Source organism: Athene noctua, chromosome 26 (genome assembly GCF_965140245.1).
Source record: "Athene noctua chromosome 26, bAthNoc1.hap1.1, whole genome shotgun sequence".
NCBI classification, from domain to species: Eukaryota; Metazoa; Chordata; class Aves; order Strigiformes; family Strigidae; genus Athene; species Athene noctua.
Window position 1 is genome coordinate 3,035,096 of NC_134062.1, and position 20,855 is coordinate 3,055,950.

At 55.8% G+C, this 20,855-nt stretch overlaps 1 protein-coding gene across 7 annotated transcripts in view; it reads right to left on the bottom strand.

Moving 5' to 3' along the window:
- The window catches only part of NECTIN1 (nectin cell adhesion molecule 1), a 106,173-nt gene extending 94,529 nt beyond the window's left edge, over positions 1-11,644 (bottom strand). For all 7 annotated transcript variants that reach the window (XR_012635227.1, XM_074927671.1, XM_074927670.1 and 4 more), the window contains exon 1: positions 11,523-11,644. Coding sequence is in view for 6 of the 7 variants with exons in the window: in XM_074927671.1 (XP_074783772.1) it covers positions 11,523-11,604 (82 nt within the window). In the remaining variant the exon portion in view is untranslated. The remainder of the gene's footprint in view (positions 1-11,522) is intronic.
- Positions 11,645-20,855: the final 9,211 nt, after the last annotated feature.

Sequence of the window (20,855 nt, forward strand, 5' to 3'; positions counted from 1 at the left end):
CTAAGTGGGGTTCAAGGGGATTTTAGAGCACAGACTTTGAGGCAAATCCAGCCCTAGAGAGACCTGAGCTACCAGGCTGGCTCTGGCACTTCAGATGGCGAGATGCAGTTGCCTGTTCATGTGCTCCATCATAAACAGGCCTTTCTTCTCCTCTCCTGCCCCACAGCTGTACATGTGCTCAGCCCCATGCCCCGGGGACCTTTGAAAGCTGCATTAAAGGTTCTTCCCATACAAACTTTGGATCAATACAGCTGTCAGGCTTTGGCCACATTACCCCCGCTAATTGGAATTACAATAGGCAGACTGCAGCTTTCACTCCATCTCTCTGTCGCTTGTCATAATGTAATCAAAATCTCTCTCGCTCCCTCTTTATCACGGAGCGTGACGGGAGCAGAGGTGCTGGCAACCACGTGGCCTCCGGAGACAACAGATTCCTGTGGATCAGACTGGTGCTGGGAAGCTTTTGCACAGAGGAGGGAAAAGAACCTCTCGCTGCCCAGACCCTCCAGCCCACCTGTGGGCGAGCGGGTGAATGGGAGAGCCAAGCCCAGCCCTGCAGGTGGGCAGGGACCTGGCTGGGCACCGCAGGGACGCAGGGACAGGGAGTTGCAGTGTCAGGCTGAGACCAGAGGCAGCCACAGCTTGACCGTGGAGCTGGACACTGGCCGGCAGCAGAGCCCAAGCGCTCACCTGGCCGTGCTGGGGAGGGAGCCTGCGTGTGCTGACCAGGCGCTGGGGCACAGGGAAGGTGCCTCCTCCTCCTCCTCCCTGCCTCCCGCCTCCCCAGCAGCGCTCAGCCACCCCCCCAGCAGGGTCCCACGAGCTGCCAGAGACAGAAGAGCTGGGGATCACGGGATAAGCAATGCAGCAGCTTGGCACGGGCGCAGGGCACTGACCAGGGCTCGGGTGACTGGACAGGAACCAAAGCTCTGGGCTCGCACAGGGAGCTGCCTGCTTCTTGCTTCGCCCTGGTACAAGCCAAGCTGAGATAGCATCTAACGCCTTCAGCTCGGTCAGGCTCCCAGCCACGCTAGGTGCTGTGCAAAAGTCCCTGCCCCAGCAAGCTCCCCACTGTGCTGACTCACAAACCCCGGCCCACGGCTTGCTCACTGCTCCCCGCCTCTGTGCAGCGGCCCTGCCAGCGAGAGGAGAGGCCACGCACGTCCCGCTCACCCCGGCTCCGAAGGCACAGCCAATTTACGGAGACGGGGTGTTACACAGCGGGCAACGCATACAGCATCTGTGATTTGTTGATCATTATCAAACGGCAGTAATGCAGGGCTGAATTATCCAGATGAGGGAAGGATCAGCAGCCCAGACCTACTCACCTCCCCAGAGACTGGCCATAAACAAAACTTAAATAATTAGAGTGCTTGGGTGGAGATGCAGCCTCTAAGTATTCTTAGGCTCACGCAAATAAAGGAAATAAATTCTTGGAAGGTGCCAGGCTGGATGGGGCAGAGGGAGGCTCATTTTCCACATCACTTGAGAGCAGCCGTTATAAATCTCACTGAAAGATGCACCTCCCCAGGCTAGCGATATTTTTAAACTCCGGGAGAGAGGGGAGAGAAAAAACACGCTTTAGTATTTACACCACAGGCAAAAAGGGTATTTAAAAATCAGGGAACATTTCTGAAAGTCTGTTCCTGCCATGCCAAGAAAGAAAGAAAGAATTTTCTTTCTGTAGTGTGATAGCTGGAAATATTAGCCCCAGAGAATTCATTCCTACTACCATCCTTCTGTTGTAAGCTGAGAAATCAAACTCCCCGAAGAACTGGGGGGAGTCAGGGGATAAAGGTTTTTTTCGCTGTCAGATGGCTAGCTCAGTTCCCAGCTGAATCAGGAGCAAACGCACATCAGCTCCTCTGAATCCTGGGGGGTGACTTCTGCTCTCTCCCTGCTTCAGCGGTGTCTGGGACAGTGTCCCAAGGGAGATGAGACGACCCGGCTCCACGCAGCAGCACCCTCACGGGAGCAGCACTCAGGTTTGCTGGGCCAGGAGCCCCAGGGTGTAACCAGACACAGTGGGAACAGGACACCAGGGCACAGGGACCTGCTCGTGGATGTCAACTGAAGGACTTGGCCCTGGAGTTAGAGCCGGGGCAGAGCCTCACGTGGTGCTTTGCCCGCCGGAGCAGCGTGTCCCAGCCCTTCTGCGTGGCAAGGCCACCTAGGCTTTGGGGCGGGGAAACCCACACATCAGCTTGTGCGGGAGCACCAGGGCGGTTTTCCTTTCTGATTCTTATTGTTTTTCCAGTTGGTTAGTGTTGCCTTCCCTGCGCAGGGTGGGGAGTGGGGTGGGCTCCTCTTTTGGCAGCCACCTAGGGAATCTTGTCAAGAGCTGACTGATCCCCAGGTTAACTGATCACAGGTTGAACGCTGCTGCATGGCAACGGGAGGGGTAACGATGGGAGAGCTCTCAGAGGGGTCCTAGAGGACCCAAGGATAAACCGCCAGAGCACTGCCTTCCTCTGCAACCACTGCAGCCTTCCTCCTGCCAAACTCAGTCCTGCTCCTAATTCCCTCCTGGGTCCTCAGGCACGGAGAACATTCCCCCTTTTACAAGCTGGGCTCTGTGCAAGCCTCTCTCCCTCCCACCCCTCCCACCCCTTATCAGGACTGCTGTCATCCTCCCAAAAGGATCCTATTCAGCTTGTATCAAAGCGATACATGAGCACACCCATTAGGCATCAGAGCATCAAGCAAATCCCCAAACAAGCCTCCTCTAAAGATCAGAGCATACTGTAATCACTCCCTCTGCAAGGAGATCCCAATAAGCCCTCCCCCTCTTTCTCCAGGTTCTTGCTGAACCCAAGCACATGAGATACATTTGGCAAGCTCAGCCCCATCACTAGCAAAAAGTCTCTTCCTAAAGCTTGCACACAGAGCTCCAGGCCTCTCCCTGTTCCCCACAAGCCCTCTCCCCCATTTCAGCACACAGCGGACATTCGGAGCTGCCCCAGCCCTCGTGCCCTGCAGCACGGACATCGCTGCTGCCCTGAAGGTCTGGGTCTCGCATCCCCACCCGGGCTGGCCAGCAAGAGGTCACAAGCAATAGCAGCATGTCCCCTGCCCTCACCACCCTCCTGTCCCCGCTTCCCCACAGGAGACAGCAGAAAAACAATGCGTGCCTGGGGAGAGGGGAGTGCTGGCAGCGGGTGGACATGCCTGCACAAGGGCAAACTCCAGGACAGAAGTGACACTCGGGTACACGCATGTTGGTTCACGTGTTGGTGCACATGAGCGCCTTTCATAACCATGGCCTTGAACAGAAAAGCAAGAAGCCTTTTCTAAAGCCTTTCGTAAGACACCATGCGCGTTACCGATATGACACAGCAAGAACAGCACTTGGCTTTGAAGTCATGACAATAAAGTGTCCTGTAGCTTTGGATGCTGGGCTGGTCTGAGGCTGCCCCTATCTACAGCACCAACCACCAAGGTCTCAGCCCCTTGGTACACAAAAATGAACTCACCCTTCCCAAGGGACACATACAGAGCTCCAGCGTGTCCAGCTGCGGGGTGCAACGCTGCCTAACAGCACCCAGCAGCACTGCCTGTCGAGCCACGAGGGGTCCTGTATCCAATGGAAACTGTGGCAGCTGATCTAAATTACAGCATGGCAAGGATGCTGCTATGCAACACATCCCTGATCCTTAATGACCAAAAATGGGCACAGCCCTGGCTCTCCCCCGCACCCAGAAGATACCCCAGCCCACAGCTCGGTCCCCAGGCACCGTGTCCCAGCAGCTGACAAGGAAAAGAGCATGAACAGGCCCAGGAACGAACAGCTTGTGTGGTTGTCTCTGCTGTACGCCACCAAATACACTAGCTGCTGCCTTCTGCTAAAACAACATCACTTCTGAAATGACACAGGCCTTGGCTAAGTGAGGACAGTGACATAGGCAAGAGCAGCAAGGAAATGCCGTGTGCTGCAACCTCTTCGGAACAGGGGTGATCTTCTTCTTGGGTGGACTTACAGTCCCTAAACTGATTATCTGTCCTTAACATTTCCTCTAGTTTTGGCGCTTCCAGGCTAGGAAGGCCACTGGCACAACTACTCTGGTGGGAGTGTGACTCTGGGCTTGCCTACAAGGGGTCTCAGTGCTGATTATCTAGGAAAAGTCCAAGAGGAAAAACCCATTAGATGCCTCTCCCTAAGAAAAAAGTAGCCCTAGCTTGGTGCAGCTTCATTCTCCAGTGAAACCAGTGTAGTCCTGACTTCAGGCTTCGTAGGGATGTTGAACGTGCTGGCAGCAACACGCACCCTGCTCCTGCCCACCCCAGCGTTCACTTTGCTGAGCACAAAGCCCTCGCCAGTCTCTGGAGCAGCGGCTGCAGCTCCGACACTTCGTTAGGAAAGCTGGGGCTGTAGCACACCCAGAGACCAGGACGGTCTCTTCATTTCTAGTCCAGGCCCAGTGGGAGGGCAAGGAGATGTTTCAAAGCAGCGGGAAGCTCGGTCAGGGCCATGGGTTTGGGTGAGGGGTGAGCTACAACTCCAGAGTGCTGATAACTCGCCCAGCCCCAGACTCTGAGCTCAGCCAGCTCATTTGTTCGGGCTGTTCAAGGACAGGGCAGGGTTCATTGCTCCCTTGCTGCTCTCCCCTGCCCTGAGTGACACAGTGCCTCGCACAGCCTGGTATACCCATCGTTATCAAGCCGCTCTACACAGAAACCTGGAAAAGACAGCGATGGAAAACCTGACCTTTCTCCTGAACTATCCAGCTCTCTGTATGTGCCTCCAAGCAAACCCTGTTCATCATATTAAACTCTCCCCTAGGTCTATGACTTCTGCCCGTCATGGGCCGTTTGTAACCCCCGGCTTTGCTAGGATACCAAGCACAACAGACTCTAATTACAGGCCTCTGCCTGAGCTCTTCAGTCCCACCAGCCTCTTTACAAATTAGCATTTGACGCTGACTCCACAGCCAGAACTCTGCCCCCAGACTGCCCCCTTGGCCTGTCTTTCCTAGGGACAGTGAAAACGGTCAGTGAAAAGCTTCTCAAAGCGGTATCCCCCTTGGTCCAGAGGGTATCTTGCCAGCGGATAAGAAATGAAACCTGATTTTGCCAAGCGTGGGATCCTCAGTGCAAAAAGTAGATACCTACAAGGCCGGCTGAGATCCAGCGTCTCCCCTGGATCTGCACGATGTGGCTACAGACCCTCCACTGCGGCGGCCTGTTCTGAGCCCGTGTCTTTAGCCTCGCAGAGAGAACAAGGCTGGTTTTGCTTTCAGGTGGCCACACGGCACTCTGCTTCAGCCCCCTCGTCTCCTGCACAGACGGGCCTTTGTGCCGGGAACCGCTCTCGCCTGTCACCAGAGCAGAAAGGCTGGATGTTAGCCACTGGCTGCGAGCTGCATGGACCCTCTGTCACTCCTGGCCGTGCCTCCGGATGCCCCGCTCTAGCACGGGGGGAGGAATGGATCTTCCATGGGAAAGGAAAAAGAGACTCAAAATCAGTCTGGCTATGGGCTTCTCCCAGGTGGAGAGAGAACTGCTGAGAAGAGAGATGGAGGCAGAGTCCTCTTGACTAACTAGGCTTGGGAGCACCTGCTGTCTCATAGCCAGGTGGTCCATCTGGTACCTGCCGCTGCTCCAAGGCAGTGATGTGATTTGCAGGTCCTTCTGTAGCATCCCTGCATGGTCGGGAGCAGATGGAGGCACTTTGCTATTTCCTGCAGTTAGAAAAGCAAATAGGCTGGGATGGGGAACACAAAACCCCATCCCTGTGTTTTCTCTTTCAGGGAGGAGAGTCACACGGATCCTGCCTCTCCTTAAGCTCTTCCCCTGCCCACCTGTAGGTCGGGTGCAGATGGAAAGCACCGATCTTGGACTGGCTTGGAGCCAGGGAGGGCAGGCCCGGAGCAGGGCAAGACAGCGAGGCAGAGTTGGGCAGACAGTGCTTGGAAAGGCTTTTTCCTCCTGCAACACACCAAATACTGTCAAAGGAGGATTATAAACCTCCCGCAGGGACAGCTTTACTGTGAGGGAATGGAGAAGAGACGGTTCATCAAGTTGGGTCAGTTCCTCCTATCCATCCCCAGCACCCCCCAGAGACGCCGAGGGGACAGGAGACCCCTGGCCTCGGCAGACCTGTGCCACGCAGGGCACAAGCAGCCTCCCTAGTCTGGGACCCCCTGTCCTCCTGGGCTGGGCAAAGAGCGAGGGACTGGTGCTCTCTCTTCCCTCTCATGCCCAGTAGCTGCTGTTCGTCTGCCTTGGGATTGCTGCAGAGCCGAGAGCTGCCGCAGCTTTTATGATGCCAGCTCGTGTGAACAGCTGCATCAGCCCCAGAGACGGGGAGAAACAGCTAATGGACAGCAAGGCATTACCCTCCCCACGCTTCCTCGGGTGCCCACAGAGCCAGGGACACACAGAAACGGCAGCACGGGGCATATAAAATAACACAGTGCTGGGAAGGGTCCCCCTTGCACCTGCAAATTTTGCTTCCCTTTTCTGTGTGTGACAGGACTTTAAGCCGAGCGTGGCAGCACAGTGGACGGACAGAGAGGTGCCTGTCTGGCTGCCACAGGCTGAGGGGAAATCATCCTTCCTCCCATGGTACTTCTGCACTTCAGCAGCTTGGGCAGGAGTTTCTCTTCTGCTATGGAGCTGAGGGCTTCCCCCTGAAAACCAAGCGGGTACGTGCACATGTGCTGGGAGGGTACGTGCCTTGATCTAGCCTGGACTAAACCTTCACTGGGAGAAGCGAAGGAAACCGTAAGGCCGGGAGAATATTTGCAGCCAGGAAGAAAGCAAGGGGATGTATCACGAGAGGTTTCACTCCTTAGTTAAACAAATTTTTTCCTGAAACAGTAATCTGGGTTAGGGAGCCCTCGCTGCAGAGCTCTGAATTCTCTGTGCTGGGATGGCTGTGCTCTGGTAATTAACACAATAGGTGTCTCAAATGCAAACTGGGGCCCAGCTCCAGCGGCTGGCGGCACCAACTCACCCTGCATCAAAGCTGCCCTGATTTAATCTGACGTATTTGAAAAAGCAAGAAGATCTCTAGGGGTTGCTCCGATTGGAGTACCCTTGTCCCTCTCTCATTTGTTTCTGCTTTTTGCACCGAGATGCCTCGCCGGTCTGTGAAAAGGACTAAGCAAGAGCCATCGTGACCTCGAGCAATGATGTTGCAAGACTCAAACCTTTTCTCAGAAGCCCTGAGGACTGTGGCCGGCCATCTAAGGACTTCCCAACTCACCCTTGCGGTATTCTCAGGCAACCTGACATCCGCTCTTCCAAAAAAATCTTTTTCCCCTGGTGCTGCCCCACCATCTCCCCCACAGCCTGTCTGTAACTCCCTCTGTAACTCCCCAGGGCGCTGGAGGTGGGAAGGAGCCTTCTCCTGGCTAGTGGTGGCCACGTACCGCTCTCCCCTGCCTTACGACGGGCTGTCCCCAGGCTTAGCAGAGGGCAAGGGGTGCTGTGGAAGCGCGGGCCTGGGAAGCAGGTCACGCCAACCGGCTCTTCTGGTTCCCTTCATGATTCAGCTGAGGTGTGAGCGGTGCCCGAAGGATCCTTCTGGTGCCTCCCTGTAAACTTGGCTTTGTGGCTGGTACAGCTGCAACCCAGAGGAGGGGTGATGAGAGGAGAGATGTGCCAGGCTCCGCCAGCATCGGCATCTTGTCAGCCACCAGTTAATTGCGAGCGCTCGCCTCGCGCTGGATGTGTTGCTGGATGTGGCAATGCCCTTCCTTGCTTCTCTACGTCTCTGCAAATGGATCCATGTGCACTGGGCTGGCAGCTCTTGCTTGATTAACGCTGCTGCCGGTTCAGAGAGCAAACAGCATTAACCACGGCTGTCCCCCGGCTCTGGCCATGGGGCAGCCACCCTCTGCTCGTGGGCTGAGCTGCCTCCCAGTACAGCCTGTCGCCTCACCCACACTGACACACACATGAGCTCATCAATTCACACCAGCTTAAAACTCGACGGGTTGGTTCCACCGCAACAAGGGAGGTTTAATGAGAAAATATCAGCAAAAGACACACTTTGCTTCCTGAAATAACCCCATGTCGTTGGTTTTGAGTTCTGGGAGGAGATAGAGGGGGGACAGAAAAAATAAACCGCTGAGAACTCCAAGCAAAGGCTGAACAAAACTCTGGCAACTTTCTGCCCTTCAGAATCAGCTCTTTAGGGTACAAGACGGACCAGATCCTGCAGTGACACACTTGGACTATTCCCAGCACTCCAGAGAGCTGTCGTGCCTCCCCAGGAAGGAGCCCTCCCTCCAGCTGCAGCCAAGGTTGACCTCAGGCCTCCAGGTCACTGCAGCTCAGCCGACGCCGCTTTCAAGCCCTGTGATGGAAAAACCCTGCATCAAGGCTTCAAACACCTCTCCAGCTCTCCCCTGCTGAGGATCTCAAAGCGCTTCACAAAGAAAGACTCACAGGCCCCTCTCGGAGCCCAAGAGGTAGCCCAGTGATAGAAGACAGGAATTTGTCCCCAGACAGAGGGGAGCGTTTGGCAATAGAGATCTGCAGATGCAGGACCAAGCGCAGGATGAATGCCCCCGCTCTGCCTGTCTGCATCTCAAGCTGTACCAAGTTTCGTGGCGGGGATAAACAGACAGATTGTTAAGCTTTGCAAAGCATAAATTTAGCTGCAAGTGTTCGTAACCTCTCAGGAGCAGCCGCCGAGGAGCTCTCCTCCCCACTACCCCACGGCTTTTCAACAAGCCCTACTCACATCAGCCTCTCAAAGCCCTAATGCCGTCGCCTGAGCTGAAACCTGGTTAATGGTTCCAAATGGACGGGCAGGCAGATCTGCACCGAGGGCTGCTGGAACCCCGAATTGAATCCGTTCTGGACCATTGAGCCGATCACATTAAAGCCAATTTGTAAAGCAGATTTTTATAAGGGACTCCTTACAGCTTTTACAGCAGGGAACTTTTATTTCCTTATCAGAAAAAAAAAAAAAAAAAAGCTAACATTGTCAGAAGGGGGAGGCAGTATACGTGGATGGGAACAAAATGAAATGGCATTGATCAGATGAGCATGGAAGGTTTTCCAGAAAGCAGGTAGTGTCTCCTGCCTTCCTCCCATCCTTCCTGGGCACTAGGTACCAAACCGCATTTTTCAACCAAGTCTACAGCTACTAATTCACTTATAACAGTATCCCAAGCCTCCCTCTCCCCCTCTCCTCGATAAGCAATTCTGTCTGCATTCAAAGCTTACATATGGCTTGTTATATATATATATATATATAAACCCTCAGCTGATTTTGGCACGATGCACTGCGAACTTGAGGAACTACCTGCCTCAGTTTGGCATTCAGACCTGTGGTTTAGGACGGACTGGCAGCCTGCTGTGGCTTTGTGCAGCACCTAGCACCGTATGGTGCTGGTCCTTCCCTGCAGCTCTGGGATGCCTCCACAGTACAAATAAACGCCCGGCTGAACGAAACGAATGAATGAATACACAATACAGGCTCAGTCGTTCCTGCCTGGTGCATCCACCACTAAACTGGTCCAGCTGAGAGTCTTGCCCGCGCAGGCTGCAGGGCACTGGGTGATCGGGGACAGGGGTCGGGAAGGATTTTCCTCCCGGAGCATTGCAGAGCTGGCCGTACCCTTTGCTTGGCAAGGCACCACTAGATGCACCACTGGCTTATCCTGGCAGAGCTGTCAGCGGGACAGTGCAAGACAAACTACCCGACTACTGCAGAGTGGCAGCAAAGCCTCCAGAACAGCCAAAAATAGAGTAAGCGGGGAAAAAAGTCTCTCTTGACAGGGCAAGGTGAGATGCCAGGTTGCCCCAGGGTCACTGTCTGCATGTCTCCTTGGTGAAAGCAATTCCAAGAGGGACTGAGGGGAGCATAAACCCCTTTTGGTTTACCCAGCACAGTCACCACAGCATTACTCCACCTCCAGTGCCTTCCCCGGGGGCTGTGGGGAGGGTTTTCTGCATGGGGCTGCCCGGAGGAGGGGTGAGAAGGAGGGAAGACCAGGTGAAGAACAGCATGGAAAGGTCTGAGCCTCCTTGTGAGGAGCCAGAGCTCAGCCAGGCACCTGCCTGAAACGCAGAGGAGCGCAGGGACCAGAGGCTGCTATCCCTTCCATCACCTCCTCCTGCAACGCACAGCAGAGCCCTTTGTCCTGGGAACCCAGAGTTATGCCCAGACCGGGTTTCTCATCACTCTGTTAACCTTTTCCCTCTCACAGTTTCGCTGATTTCTTGACCACCCCCCCCCACCCCCCCCCCCTCCCACTTCATCCCTGCCCTCGCCCAGTCACTGCGCCGCTCATCTCCCATGCCCTGGGTGTTCCCATCTCCGTCTCTGCTGGCACTGGGGAACCCTGGCACCTCGGCTGGCCGGGCGTTTGGCCCAGACCTTGCTAAGCGCGGCCACATCTCAGAGTCACAGCCCAGCCAGCCTGGCTGCTCTTCTCGGATGCTGCCCCCAGCCCAGCGGAGGGGATCCCAACTTCTCCCCTCCAGCTGCAGCCCCCCGCAGGCACCGGCTGCCTCTTACCCCTGCCGAAGGCTGGATACCGACCCGGGGGTGGCACATGTGCCCTCTGCCGCACACGCCAGACCCAGTCACCAGGAGCCTGGCCTCAGAAAGGCAAACATCGGTTCTGTTTGCACTTCCCAGCTCATTCACAAGCGCTGTAAGCCCAGACTGCCGGTCCCCCTTCAACGTCTCCTACAGCCGAGTCCAGAAAGCCCTCCAGGACGGCATTAACCCACCCGGCAGTGGAGCAGAAATGAAAGAGTCCCCCCCCGGGGGCACTTAGCGAAGTGGGTCACCCTCCCGCTTCCACCAGCCCTGGGCAGGACCGAGCCTCGCGGTGGGGACACACGGGCTGGTCCGCAGCCGCCTCGGTTGGTCGACTGAGGCGGGGGGAAGCCGATCCGCATCTTTTTGCCCATCTCCTCCTTTCCAGGGATGGATCAGAACCAAAGGGATGGATCGGGCACCCCCCACACCCCCCCGCCCCCGAGTGCAAAAGCAGTGAAAGGGAGGTCTGAAAGCTGGGAGCAGTCCAGTCCCTCCGCAAAAGCACCGGTGGGAAGCGTGTGTGTGTGTGTGTGCGGAGGGGCGCAGGTATCCCGGGGATGCTGGACAGCCGAACCCTTCCATCTCCCCCCAAAAACCATCTGTGCTCACCCCCCAGCCCTGTGGCTCCCTTCCCCGGGAAGCCTGGCTGCTCTGCCTCGCTAGACGTTGCTCGATCCAAAAAGCAAACAAACGGCCTCAGCTCCCAGCACTCGGGAGCCCGCTGCCTGCAGCTGCTTCCAAAACAAACGGCCGTGTTGTTCCTCTCCAACCCAGAGAGGCGACCGGCCCCGGCTCTCTCCCACCCTCCCGCAGATGCTTCCACACCTGCTCCACACCCGAGCGCGCACCCCAAAAATCCGATCCCGTCCTTCCCCGCCGCTCCGCAGCCCTTGTCCCACCATCGGCACCCCCCCTCCCTCCTCCCCTCACCCCACATCCCCCCCCCCCCCCGGGGCTGCCCCGACCCCCGCAGAGCCCCTCCGCCTCCCGGGGGGACCGGCCGGCAGCGGCTCACCTGGGAGGAGCGCGGCCGCCAGGATGCAAACTCCGATAGTCCACCGAGATGCACGGCAACTTGTCTGCAGCTGTGAAGCCATGAGAGTTCCTTAGGAGAAATGGGCAGGGGTCGGTCTGGCAGCGTCGCTGGGCCCCCCCCACCCCCCCACCCTCCCCGCCCCCGGTGCTGTTCAGGTCTGCTTAAGGAAAAAAAAAAAAAAAAATTTTTTTTTAAAAAAAAAAACAACCCAATGTGGGCGCAGGAGGACAAAGAGGCGGTGCGCCCAGCGGGAGGACGGGCGGTCGGAGGGGAGCTTCGCGCATCCGCAGGGGCCCGGGGGCTCGGCGGGGAGCGGGGGCCCCCTCCGCGGGCGCGGAGAGCTCCGGCCGGTGCTTTCCTGCGGGAGCGAGCCCGCCCGCAGAGCGGGGCGAAGGAGAAGGGGAGGGGAAAAATGTAATAAAAAAAAAAAAAAAAAAAAAAGGGGAAAGAAAAGAAAAGGAAAAAAAAAAAAAAAAAAGGAAGGGGTGGGGGGGCTGAGGAAAAAAGCAAATAAAGAGAAGCGAGGGAGAGCCCTCCGCGGGCTGTGCCGGCCGTGGCTCCGGCGGCGGGGCTCGGCAGCCCCCGCCCGCTGCCTGCCCTCCGCTTCCCGGGGCGCCGGGAGCCGGCGGCGCTCAGGCGGGGGGCGCGGGGGGGGCGGCGGGCCGGCTGCGGCGCTCCATGGCCGGGCGGGGGGCGCGGGGCCGGGCCGGCCGGGGGGCTGCGGGGCTCGGCCGCCCGCTCCACGCACACGCACCCGCAGACACAGACACTCCCGGGCGGGGCGGGGCGGCGGCGCCCGCCCGCTCCTGCGTGATGTCAGCGCCGAGAGGAAGGAGGCGCCGCGTTAACCCTTCGCCTGCCCCGGCGGCGGCGGAGGGGACGGGACGGGACGGGAATGGGACGGGAATGGGGATGGGGATGGGGATGGGATGGGGATGGGAATGGGGATGGGATGGGACGGGATGGAATGGGATGGGATGGGAATTGGGATGGGGATGAGAATGGGGATGGGGATGAGGATGAGGATGAGGATGGGGTTGGGAATGGGATGGGGATGGGAATGGGGATGGGGATGGGAATGGGGATGGGGATAGGGATGGGATGGGAATGGGGATGGGACGGGAATGGGATGGGATGGGAATGTGATGGGATGGGAATGGGAATGGGGATGGGGATGGGAATGGGGATGGGGATAGGGATGGGATGGGAATGGGGATGGGACGGGAATGGGATGGGATGGGAATGTGATGGGATGGGAATGGGAATGGGGATGGGGATGAGAATGGGGATGGGGATGAGGATGAGGATGCGGATGGGGTTGGGAATGGGATGGGATGGGGTTGGGATGGGGATGGGAATAGGGTTGGGAATGGGGTTGGGGATGGGGATGAGGATGGGGATAGGGATGGGATGGGAATGGGGATGGGGATGGGGCGCGGGGGGGAGCATCACCGCGCCCCGGGGCGGCGGAGGGGGGCGGGGGGGGGGGATGGCCGCGGCTTGAAGAGGGGGGGGGGGGGGGGCGGTCAGGGAGGACCGGCCTCGCCTCCTCTTTCCCCCGGCTGGCTGCTGCTGGCAGCTGTCCTTTGTTCGGCGAGTGGCCGCCGTGCTGGCAGGGGAGCATCTCGGAGCGGCGGGCGCCTCTCGGCTTGCTGGGGGGCCCCAGCACCCAGGTTTTGCGTTTTCCGAATTCCCTTGCGGGTGGGGGGAACCGCCTGGGCAGGGGCAGCAGCCAAAGCCATCTGGCCAGCGATACGACATCTCAAAACGCCTTTACCTAAAACCGCGTGTGAAACAGCCCCAGCTATCATCTGGAATCTAAATTTACACTCCTAAACGCTTCAGATACGGATCCTAAGTAATACAGAGCGTCCTCACGGGGGCTGCTGCGAGAGCGAGCTTGCTCGGGACTCATCCTGCGGGCGCTGGTCACCGAGGGGACTCAGAACCAGCACAAGGGCTGGCGCACCGGTACGCCACGCTGTGTAACAGCCCTTGTTATGTGGACACAGACACAGCCTTGGTGGATTTTTTTTTTTTTTTTTTTTTTTTTTGCTAAGGAGGTATTTAGCCTGCTGCTGCCAGCCCCTGAGCTGCCCTGGCCTCCACAAGGATGCTGAACCCCAAACAAAGATGTGAACAACAATGACAACAACCACCAACAAAGTCACGTTGATTTCAAGCTCCATTAGAACAACACAGGAACAAATCAATGCCTGGCAAGCAGAAAAGGACAGAAGCAGTGGGGAAGGATACCACACATCGTGGAAAAGAGAAGCGGGGGGCAGCCAGCAGCTATAAAAAGATACCTCTAAGGACCCCTTCAGCAGTCTCCTCCTCCTTTTAATTCCTTTAGAAGTTAATTCCTGTTCGAGGGAAGGATGGGCAGCTCTGTAACAAAGCGGATTAGCCAGATACAAGGTTTGTTCCAAAATAACAAAAGTTATTACGTAGTAATGAGGTTTAGTTAATAGATTCGCAGACTCTGAGGCCACTGGGATTCCTCTGGACATCCTGCTTACGGAGTGGAGGCCGCTGAGCCTGTCCTGATGATTTCTGCCTCCTGCCTCTTCTCCAAAGCTGCAGGCCAGAGCTTAGGAGCTCAACCCCCTGTCCCCGTGGACAGGAAAGCTACGGAGAGCTCCCGGCATCCTTGCAACAGCCGCCTCAGTGGTTGCTTTTCCTGTCCTCGGAGCGTTTCTCTGGCTATTTTCACCTTTAATCCATAAAATCTCATTATTTCTTTTCCTGACTCTGTTAAAGAGATACCTCTGATGAGACATTACTCCCCTGGGCAGGTCTCTCTAGGTTGCTATCGAGTTCCCCACATTACACAATGTTCCAACTTACATTTTTCCCGCTGTTACACCCCCCCCTCCTGCCTCCCTTTTAATATCTTGCCGCGGGCACCCGAGCCAGCCTCTGCCGAATGCCTGGGGCGTGCCAGACCTCAGCTTCCTGCAGACCCAGGCAAAGACATCTTGGGTTGGTGACCCTCGCGTCACACCTTCAGGGTTCCCCTCACAGGCCCAGCAGCTGGAGGTTTTCCTTTGTGAAAGGAAAGAGAGTAGCCAAAGCTGGGGGTGTGCAGCAGGCCCCCGTTCTCACCCTTGGCAACCCCTTGGTGCAACCCCTTGGTGCACTGATTGGCCACAGCCGGCGAGGATGGTTTGGCAAACACTGAAATTGCCCGAGTTGTTCACCACGAGGGCTAGGAAGGGGACTGCTGTGCCTGGGGACACAGAACAGACGTGGCGAACACAAAATTTCCTCCTCCCCACCACCCAGTTTGTTGCAAAATCAAATCTAAAATTAATGGCAGAAAGAAAAACTCGGAATTGATCAGAGCTTGATCTAAGCAAGGTGACGTCCGGGGCGTGATAAAGATTTCCTTCAAGAATATGGGGAGCCTTGGGCCTTGGCCTCCCAAATCACAGACCTCAAACATTTGAGACAAAAATGTGAATCCGTTAGCAGCAGCAGCAGCAGTAGACCATTAGCCCTGGTGCATCAGGCCTAAATTATTGAGCCAGAATGTATTATTTTCATGATCCTGTGCAAAGCAAAACCCATCACATTTGGCACAGTTCTGGCTGTTAACTTATAAGATTTATTACACAGTGCCATGGGGCCCCTCTTCTGCAGCTTTTTGTGAGTCCAAACTTTCCGTGAAACCCAAGGGGACTTCTGCCTGAGCAGGAAAGGCAGGAGTAGAATCCTCTGGTTTGGCAGTTTTTGTTATTTCGATGGGAGGAAGATCATAATATGTAACATATTTAATTGCGTCAGACTTATTTTTCTGATTTGGGGAGGTCTCGGAGTGCACGTCCTCCGAGGGGCTGATGGGGCTGCCTTCGGCTTTGCTCTATCAGCTGGTTTAGCCAATTGTTTCTTTCCTCGTTTCTAACCCTCACAGCAGTAGGTTTCTAAAGTGCATCCCAAGGCAGAGACGTGGAGGAGAAGCCCTGACTGCTTCATATGCCATGGTGCCTGCAATAGTAGGGCAGGGGGTTCGAAGGTTTGCCCGTCCTTTCCATTCCTAGCACAGGAACACGTGAACCACTCTGAGGCTCAGAAAGCCCTTTCATAAATCTAGAAACATATTCCACTAGAAACAAAGAGGTAGAAAAACCCAACTCGCCCAGTGCTTCAGGTAGTCTGAAGGACTGGACTGTGAGGAATCCCCCCTTCCCCAAGGAAAATCATTTTTAATACTGTACGGAAGTTATATTTACCCTCTCTTGATTTTGAGGGATAGTAGAAGTCTCATTTTAGATGGCAACTAGCCATCCAAACAGAGAGCCAAACGTTATACAAGCCCCTTCCTCTACACCCCTGTGAAATCTGTTTTAGGCACAGATACTAGAAATGGTGTAGTAACTTGGCCGACACTTACATAAGTTGTCATGCTAATATAGTTCTTGAAAATTGCAATTAAAGCATGAAACAACATTTGGCTGAAAAAAAAAAAAAGGCTCGCTTGTAGTCGATCAGTGTTTTGTCCGCCCAGCATTTTGGCTGTTCAGCCAGCACAAGAGTTTTCTGCTGATGCTGACATGTGAGGTAACGTCTCTGCAGCAACCTGCTGTAACAGGACGTTTCACACGCGCCTCCCCGAATCCTCCCCGCTGCCTGACGTGGTTGAGCACGGCCTTTTGGCAACGTGCAGGAGGGCAGGGGATGGGTTTGGTTAGGGTTCTGCAGTGACCCCACTCCTTTGGATGGGGTCTCCCCTGGCAAGCTGCTGCCCATCCTTCCCGGAGCCAGGGGCCAAACGGCTTCTCCAGATCTTTGCCAAGGCAGCTCCTGCCTGCGCCGGGATGAGCAGCTCAGGAACAGCAGGGCTGGGCTGATGGACGGCCCGCAGGGGACCACTGCCTCTCCATCCTGGGCAGCCCATGGAGGAGGAAATGTCACCCGGCAATTCCCCCCCACTGGTGATCTCTGGTTCCTCCACTCCCCTCTCCAAGCACTGGCCCCTTCCCAGCACCTCCCTGCACACACACACAGCCTGGCAAGACCCTGCCACTTGAAAGGCTCAGTGGGAATGGGCATCTTATCTTATTTTTCACAATTACGATTACCAGAGGGAACTGGAAGGAGGGAAGAAGGAGGAGGGGAGGAATTGCTCTGTAAAACATTCCTCAGTGGGTTTTTTCAGCTGCTTTTGTTAGTTGAAGAGCCGGCAGCAGCGGCCCGTCATTCTGAGCTGGGAGCGCGTTTGACACTCCTGTCTCCGCCGTGTACCTGGTGTGTATTTGCTGCAGTGCTGATTACATTAACTTCTGTGTTTATAAACATTTTGAATCAGTGCAGAAGGCTGTGCTGAACAGAATTTTAAAGCCGGCATCAGTTTTATTTTTGCTTTTTCATCTGTAAACACACATAATGTGTCTGCAGCACAGTCAACAATGAGGGATCAGAGGTGCAAAGGGCTCCCTGAGCTGATTCTCTGCTTGGCTTCACTTCTGAGCTCTTCTGATACAGCCTCCTACATGCTTACATGAACACACATACGTTCGCACACATATACACCGAACAGACAGCAGACACCCCTTCCGATCTAAAAGCACCATTCTTCTAAAAGGCAATTCAGCGCTGATAGTCCTGCTGTCCTCTGGATAGGGCCATCAGTGGGAGAAGAAATTAAATATGAAGCGGTGAGAAAATTGCCTCCCAGTTAATGGAAGCTGATGCAAGTTGTGAGCAGTCTGCAAACAGCAGTGGGGGATTTTCTGTCCCCCTCTATTGAAGGGTTTGCAATAGCCTTGCTGCCGTGCTATCTGAGTGCCTTAACCCTCTCAATCCCCACAGCACCCCCTTGTGAGGCAGGAATTAAACCATAATCCTCATTACACACGGATAAAAGAAGCCCGGGGAGATTAGGAATCCCCAGCCTCGCAGAAAGCAGTGTGAGCTCTGCGACAGGCTTTCAGTGGGAAGTGGCTGGAAGTGCAAGGCTGGTGGGCTCGGAAGGACCCAGGTTTTGGAAATGCCCAACAACAGCTGATCCGAGTGTCTTTCGATCAAGCCAGACACAAATTTGGGGTGAATTTGGGCTGGAGTGCTCTTGATGGGTAAGACTGCTGCAAGCAGCATCCATGTCTAGCTCAAACCACTGCGCCATGCAGCTCTTCGGTCTTCTCTTCTCTTCTCTTCTCTTCTCTTCTCTTCTCTTCTCTTCTCTTCTCTTCTCTTCTCTTCTCTTCTCTCTTCTCTTCTCTTCTCTTCTCTTCTCTTCTCTTCTCTTCTCTTCTCTTCTCTTCTCTTCTCTTCTCTTCTCTTCTCTTCTCTTCTTTCTCCTCTCCTCTCCTCTCCTCTCCTCTCCTCTCCTCTCCTCTCCTCTCCTCTCCTCTCCTCTCCTCTCTCCTCTCTCCTCTCTCCTCTCTCCTCTCTCCTCTCTCCTCTCTCCTCTCTCCTCTCTCCTCTCTCCTCCACACCTTCCACTCCAGCCATCAACACTAAGGTTACTGCTGGGAGATGGTTTTGATTTTGCGTCCTGGCAGAGGAAGGGGTGGAGGCGATCTGTTGATCTGTTAGGAAAAGGGCGCCAGACTTTCTGAGTGCTCTTGAGGCATCTCCTGGTTTACAGCCGCAGGAACAGGGGTCACGTCTCCCGGAGCACGGGGGGGTGCGGCTGCTCCCACCCTTCCCGGCCCGGGACCACCCGGGCAGATTGATGCCCGTCGCACGGCGGGACGAGCATCCCCGGTGGAACGGGCGGAACGGAACGGAACGGAACGGAACACGTCGCAAGGGTAAAAAGACTGTCGGAGGGGGCTGGTGACTCCGTGCTGCTCCCCCCGGGAGCCGGCCCCGGGCATCGCTGCACCAAGCACAACCGCCGAGCACCATCTAGTGTCAGCCGGGCCGGCTCCGCCGCTCTGCCCCGGGGAGGGGGGACCCGCCGGGCGGGGGGACCAGCCCAAGCCCCGCCGAGGGGACGGACGGCCGCGGCGGGGCCCGAGCCGCGATGGAGCCGCGATGGTGCCGCGATGGAGCCGCGATGGAGCCGCGATGGAGCCGCGGGGAGCCGGACGCCGGTGTCTCGGCTTCGCGGTGGGGTCGGTGTGGGCTGTTCCGCGTCAGCAAAGAGCAATTGCTTGGGCAAAGCTGCTTAAATGCTTGCTGGAAGGAGCGATCGTCTTTCTCGACAGAGCTGACGTCTAAGAAGGCATTAAAAGGTCTGTCTTACATGCGCACAAACATGCAGGCGTGCGCTTGGGACTGTGCGTGTGCGTGTGCACGCAAGGGCCAGGTTAGCCACGGCGGCCACAGGAATCCTGGGGCACAGAGAAAGAAAACATAGAGGAGAAATAGAAAATGAAATCAGCAGAAATAGTTCAAAGGCCACGTGTTCCCGGTATTGCTAATGAGGTCCGGCAAGGGGAACGCTCTCTCTTCTCTTCAAGACTGGTCTCTCGGCTCCAACATCCGGAGCGATACGCTCTCGGGCGCTGGCACGGCTCATTCGGAGCACGCACAAGCCTCAGTGGTTATTGTATTAGAAAACAGCATGCATTATTGAACAGCACTGCAGCCCTGCCTCCCTGAGCGCCTTGGCACTGCCCATGCATGGCAGGGAAGGCAGGACGCAGAGTCCCAAACCAATACCCAGAATAGTCTTATGACTGAGGGTTTTAGAAGCTGCTGTGCAGTCATCCATGAGGGAAAAGCCGCAGAGAGGATTTCTTCTCAACTGGAAATTCACTGACACGGTCTGCTTCGGATTTGAATCGGGATCGGGACTTGCTGTAAATTTACAAGTGGAAATAAGCCCTCTAGTTTTAGTATTTGGACAAATGGGCTTGTTTTCTTGCATAAGCTCTTCTGGGACCCGATCTCTGGATCGCAGGGTGAGAAGTCAAGAGGTTTGCAGGCCTATCTCGTTTGCAGGCTGTCAAGTCAAAATAGCACGAGAGTGTAAATCTGATGCTATGGCAGTAGAGCTGCTGCTGTGAACAGGGAGCAGTGCCACTGCGGCCACCACAATGAGTCTGGAGGGACACATTGCCATCAGCTGGGTAACTCCCCTGTCACCCTGCTGGAGTCCCTGGGGTTGGAGCAGATCACACACACACCCCCCCATGCCAAGGTGTACCTCTGGAGCGACTCCAGTGCATTAACTTTTTAGCAAATCTGCAGCGAATGCAGCCCAGACATGGGGATTTCTGGTGTAAATCTGGAGTGAGCCGAGCACAGCTGCTGCTCTGAGGATGGAGCAGCCCCACGTGTGGGGCAGCAGGGCAGCCCACTCCCCTCCGTGCTGCCATGGCTGGACACAGAAGGCAGCCCAGGGCCCATTCCCGGCCCGCAGGTGTGAGCTTTGTTCAAATCCACATCCAGGTGGGGAAACACTTCTGCTGCACGAGCAGCTTCCCCGTTCAATCCTTGCCATTTGCTTCTGAGGCACATGCAGCAAACACTGTCCTTTCTCTCTCCCCCGCTTCCAGCCAGGCCGTTAATTCCCGGCTGTCACCAAGGAGCTGCTTGGCTGTGAGCACGTCGCTCTGCCCCCCTCCGCCAGGCAAGGCGGGCATCAGCCTTGTCAGCATCCCCATCGGCCACAGGAATCAACACATCCCTGTGATGCTGATTTATCGCCCTCTAGGTTGTCAGCATAAATACTTGATAAATACAGATATGAATAATACAGGCTGAGTTTACCTTGTTGGCATTAATGAATCTCCCGTTGGCGAGCAGGGGGAGACTATGGCCAGGCTGTGCAGGCAGCGGAGGTTCTTGCGACCGTCCTGGGGAAGGCAAAGGGGTTTTACTCCAAAGAGTGCTTTTGCAAACCCAGAGTAATCCCCCTCGCAGTCTGTTTTGTAAATGCCAGCCGGGCCTGGCTGCTGTTGGTTCAGAGGAATTTTGCTGCAGTCCGAGGAGTTAGCGATGTGAATTTGGAGGGACTCCAAGGGAAATGTTTCTGTCAGCCTGGAGTAACTGCAGAGAGGCCAGTGAAGTGACATTACCGTTCTCCCTCAGAGGACAAATCTCTCCTTGGGGGCCAGTTCCGTCCTCCTGTCTAATTGTGGGAGCAATCCTTCTCCTCCATCCATGAGCTTCTGCTTCCTTCTGCAGGTGCTGGAAGAAGGAGGTCACCTTCCTCATGCTGAGCTCCTAGGAGATGATGAGACTTTTCCAGAGCCACCGGGTAGGGAGGCTTTGCCCATCTGCCCGGGACAGCTGCTGGCCTGGCACTGAGGATTTGTCCCCATGACAAGTCTACCCCAACTTTCACTCAAACAGCCGAAGAGTCAGGCTCTGCCTGCTAATTCCTACTAGCTCTTTGGTTGACCTCACAGTGGA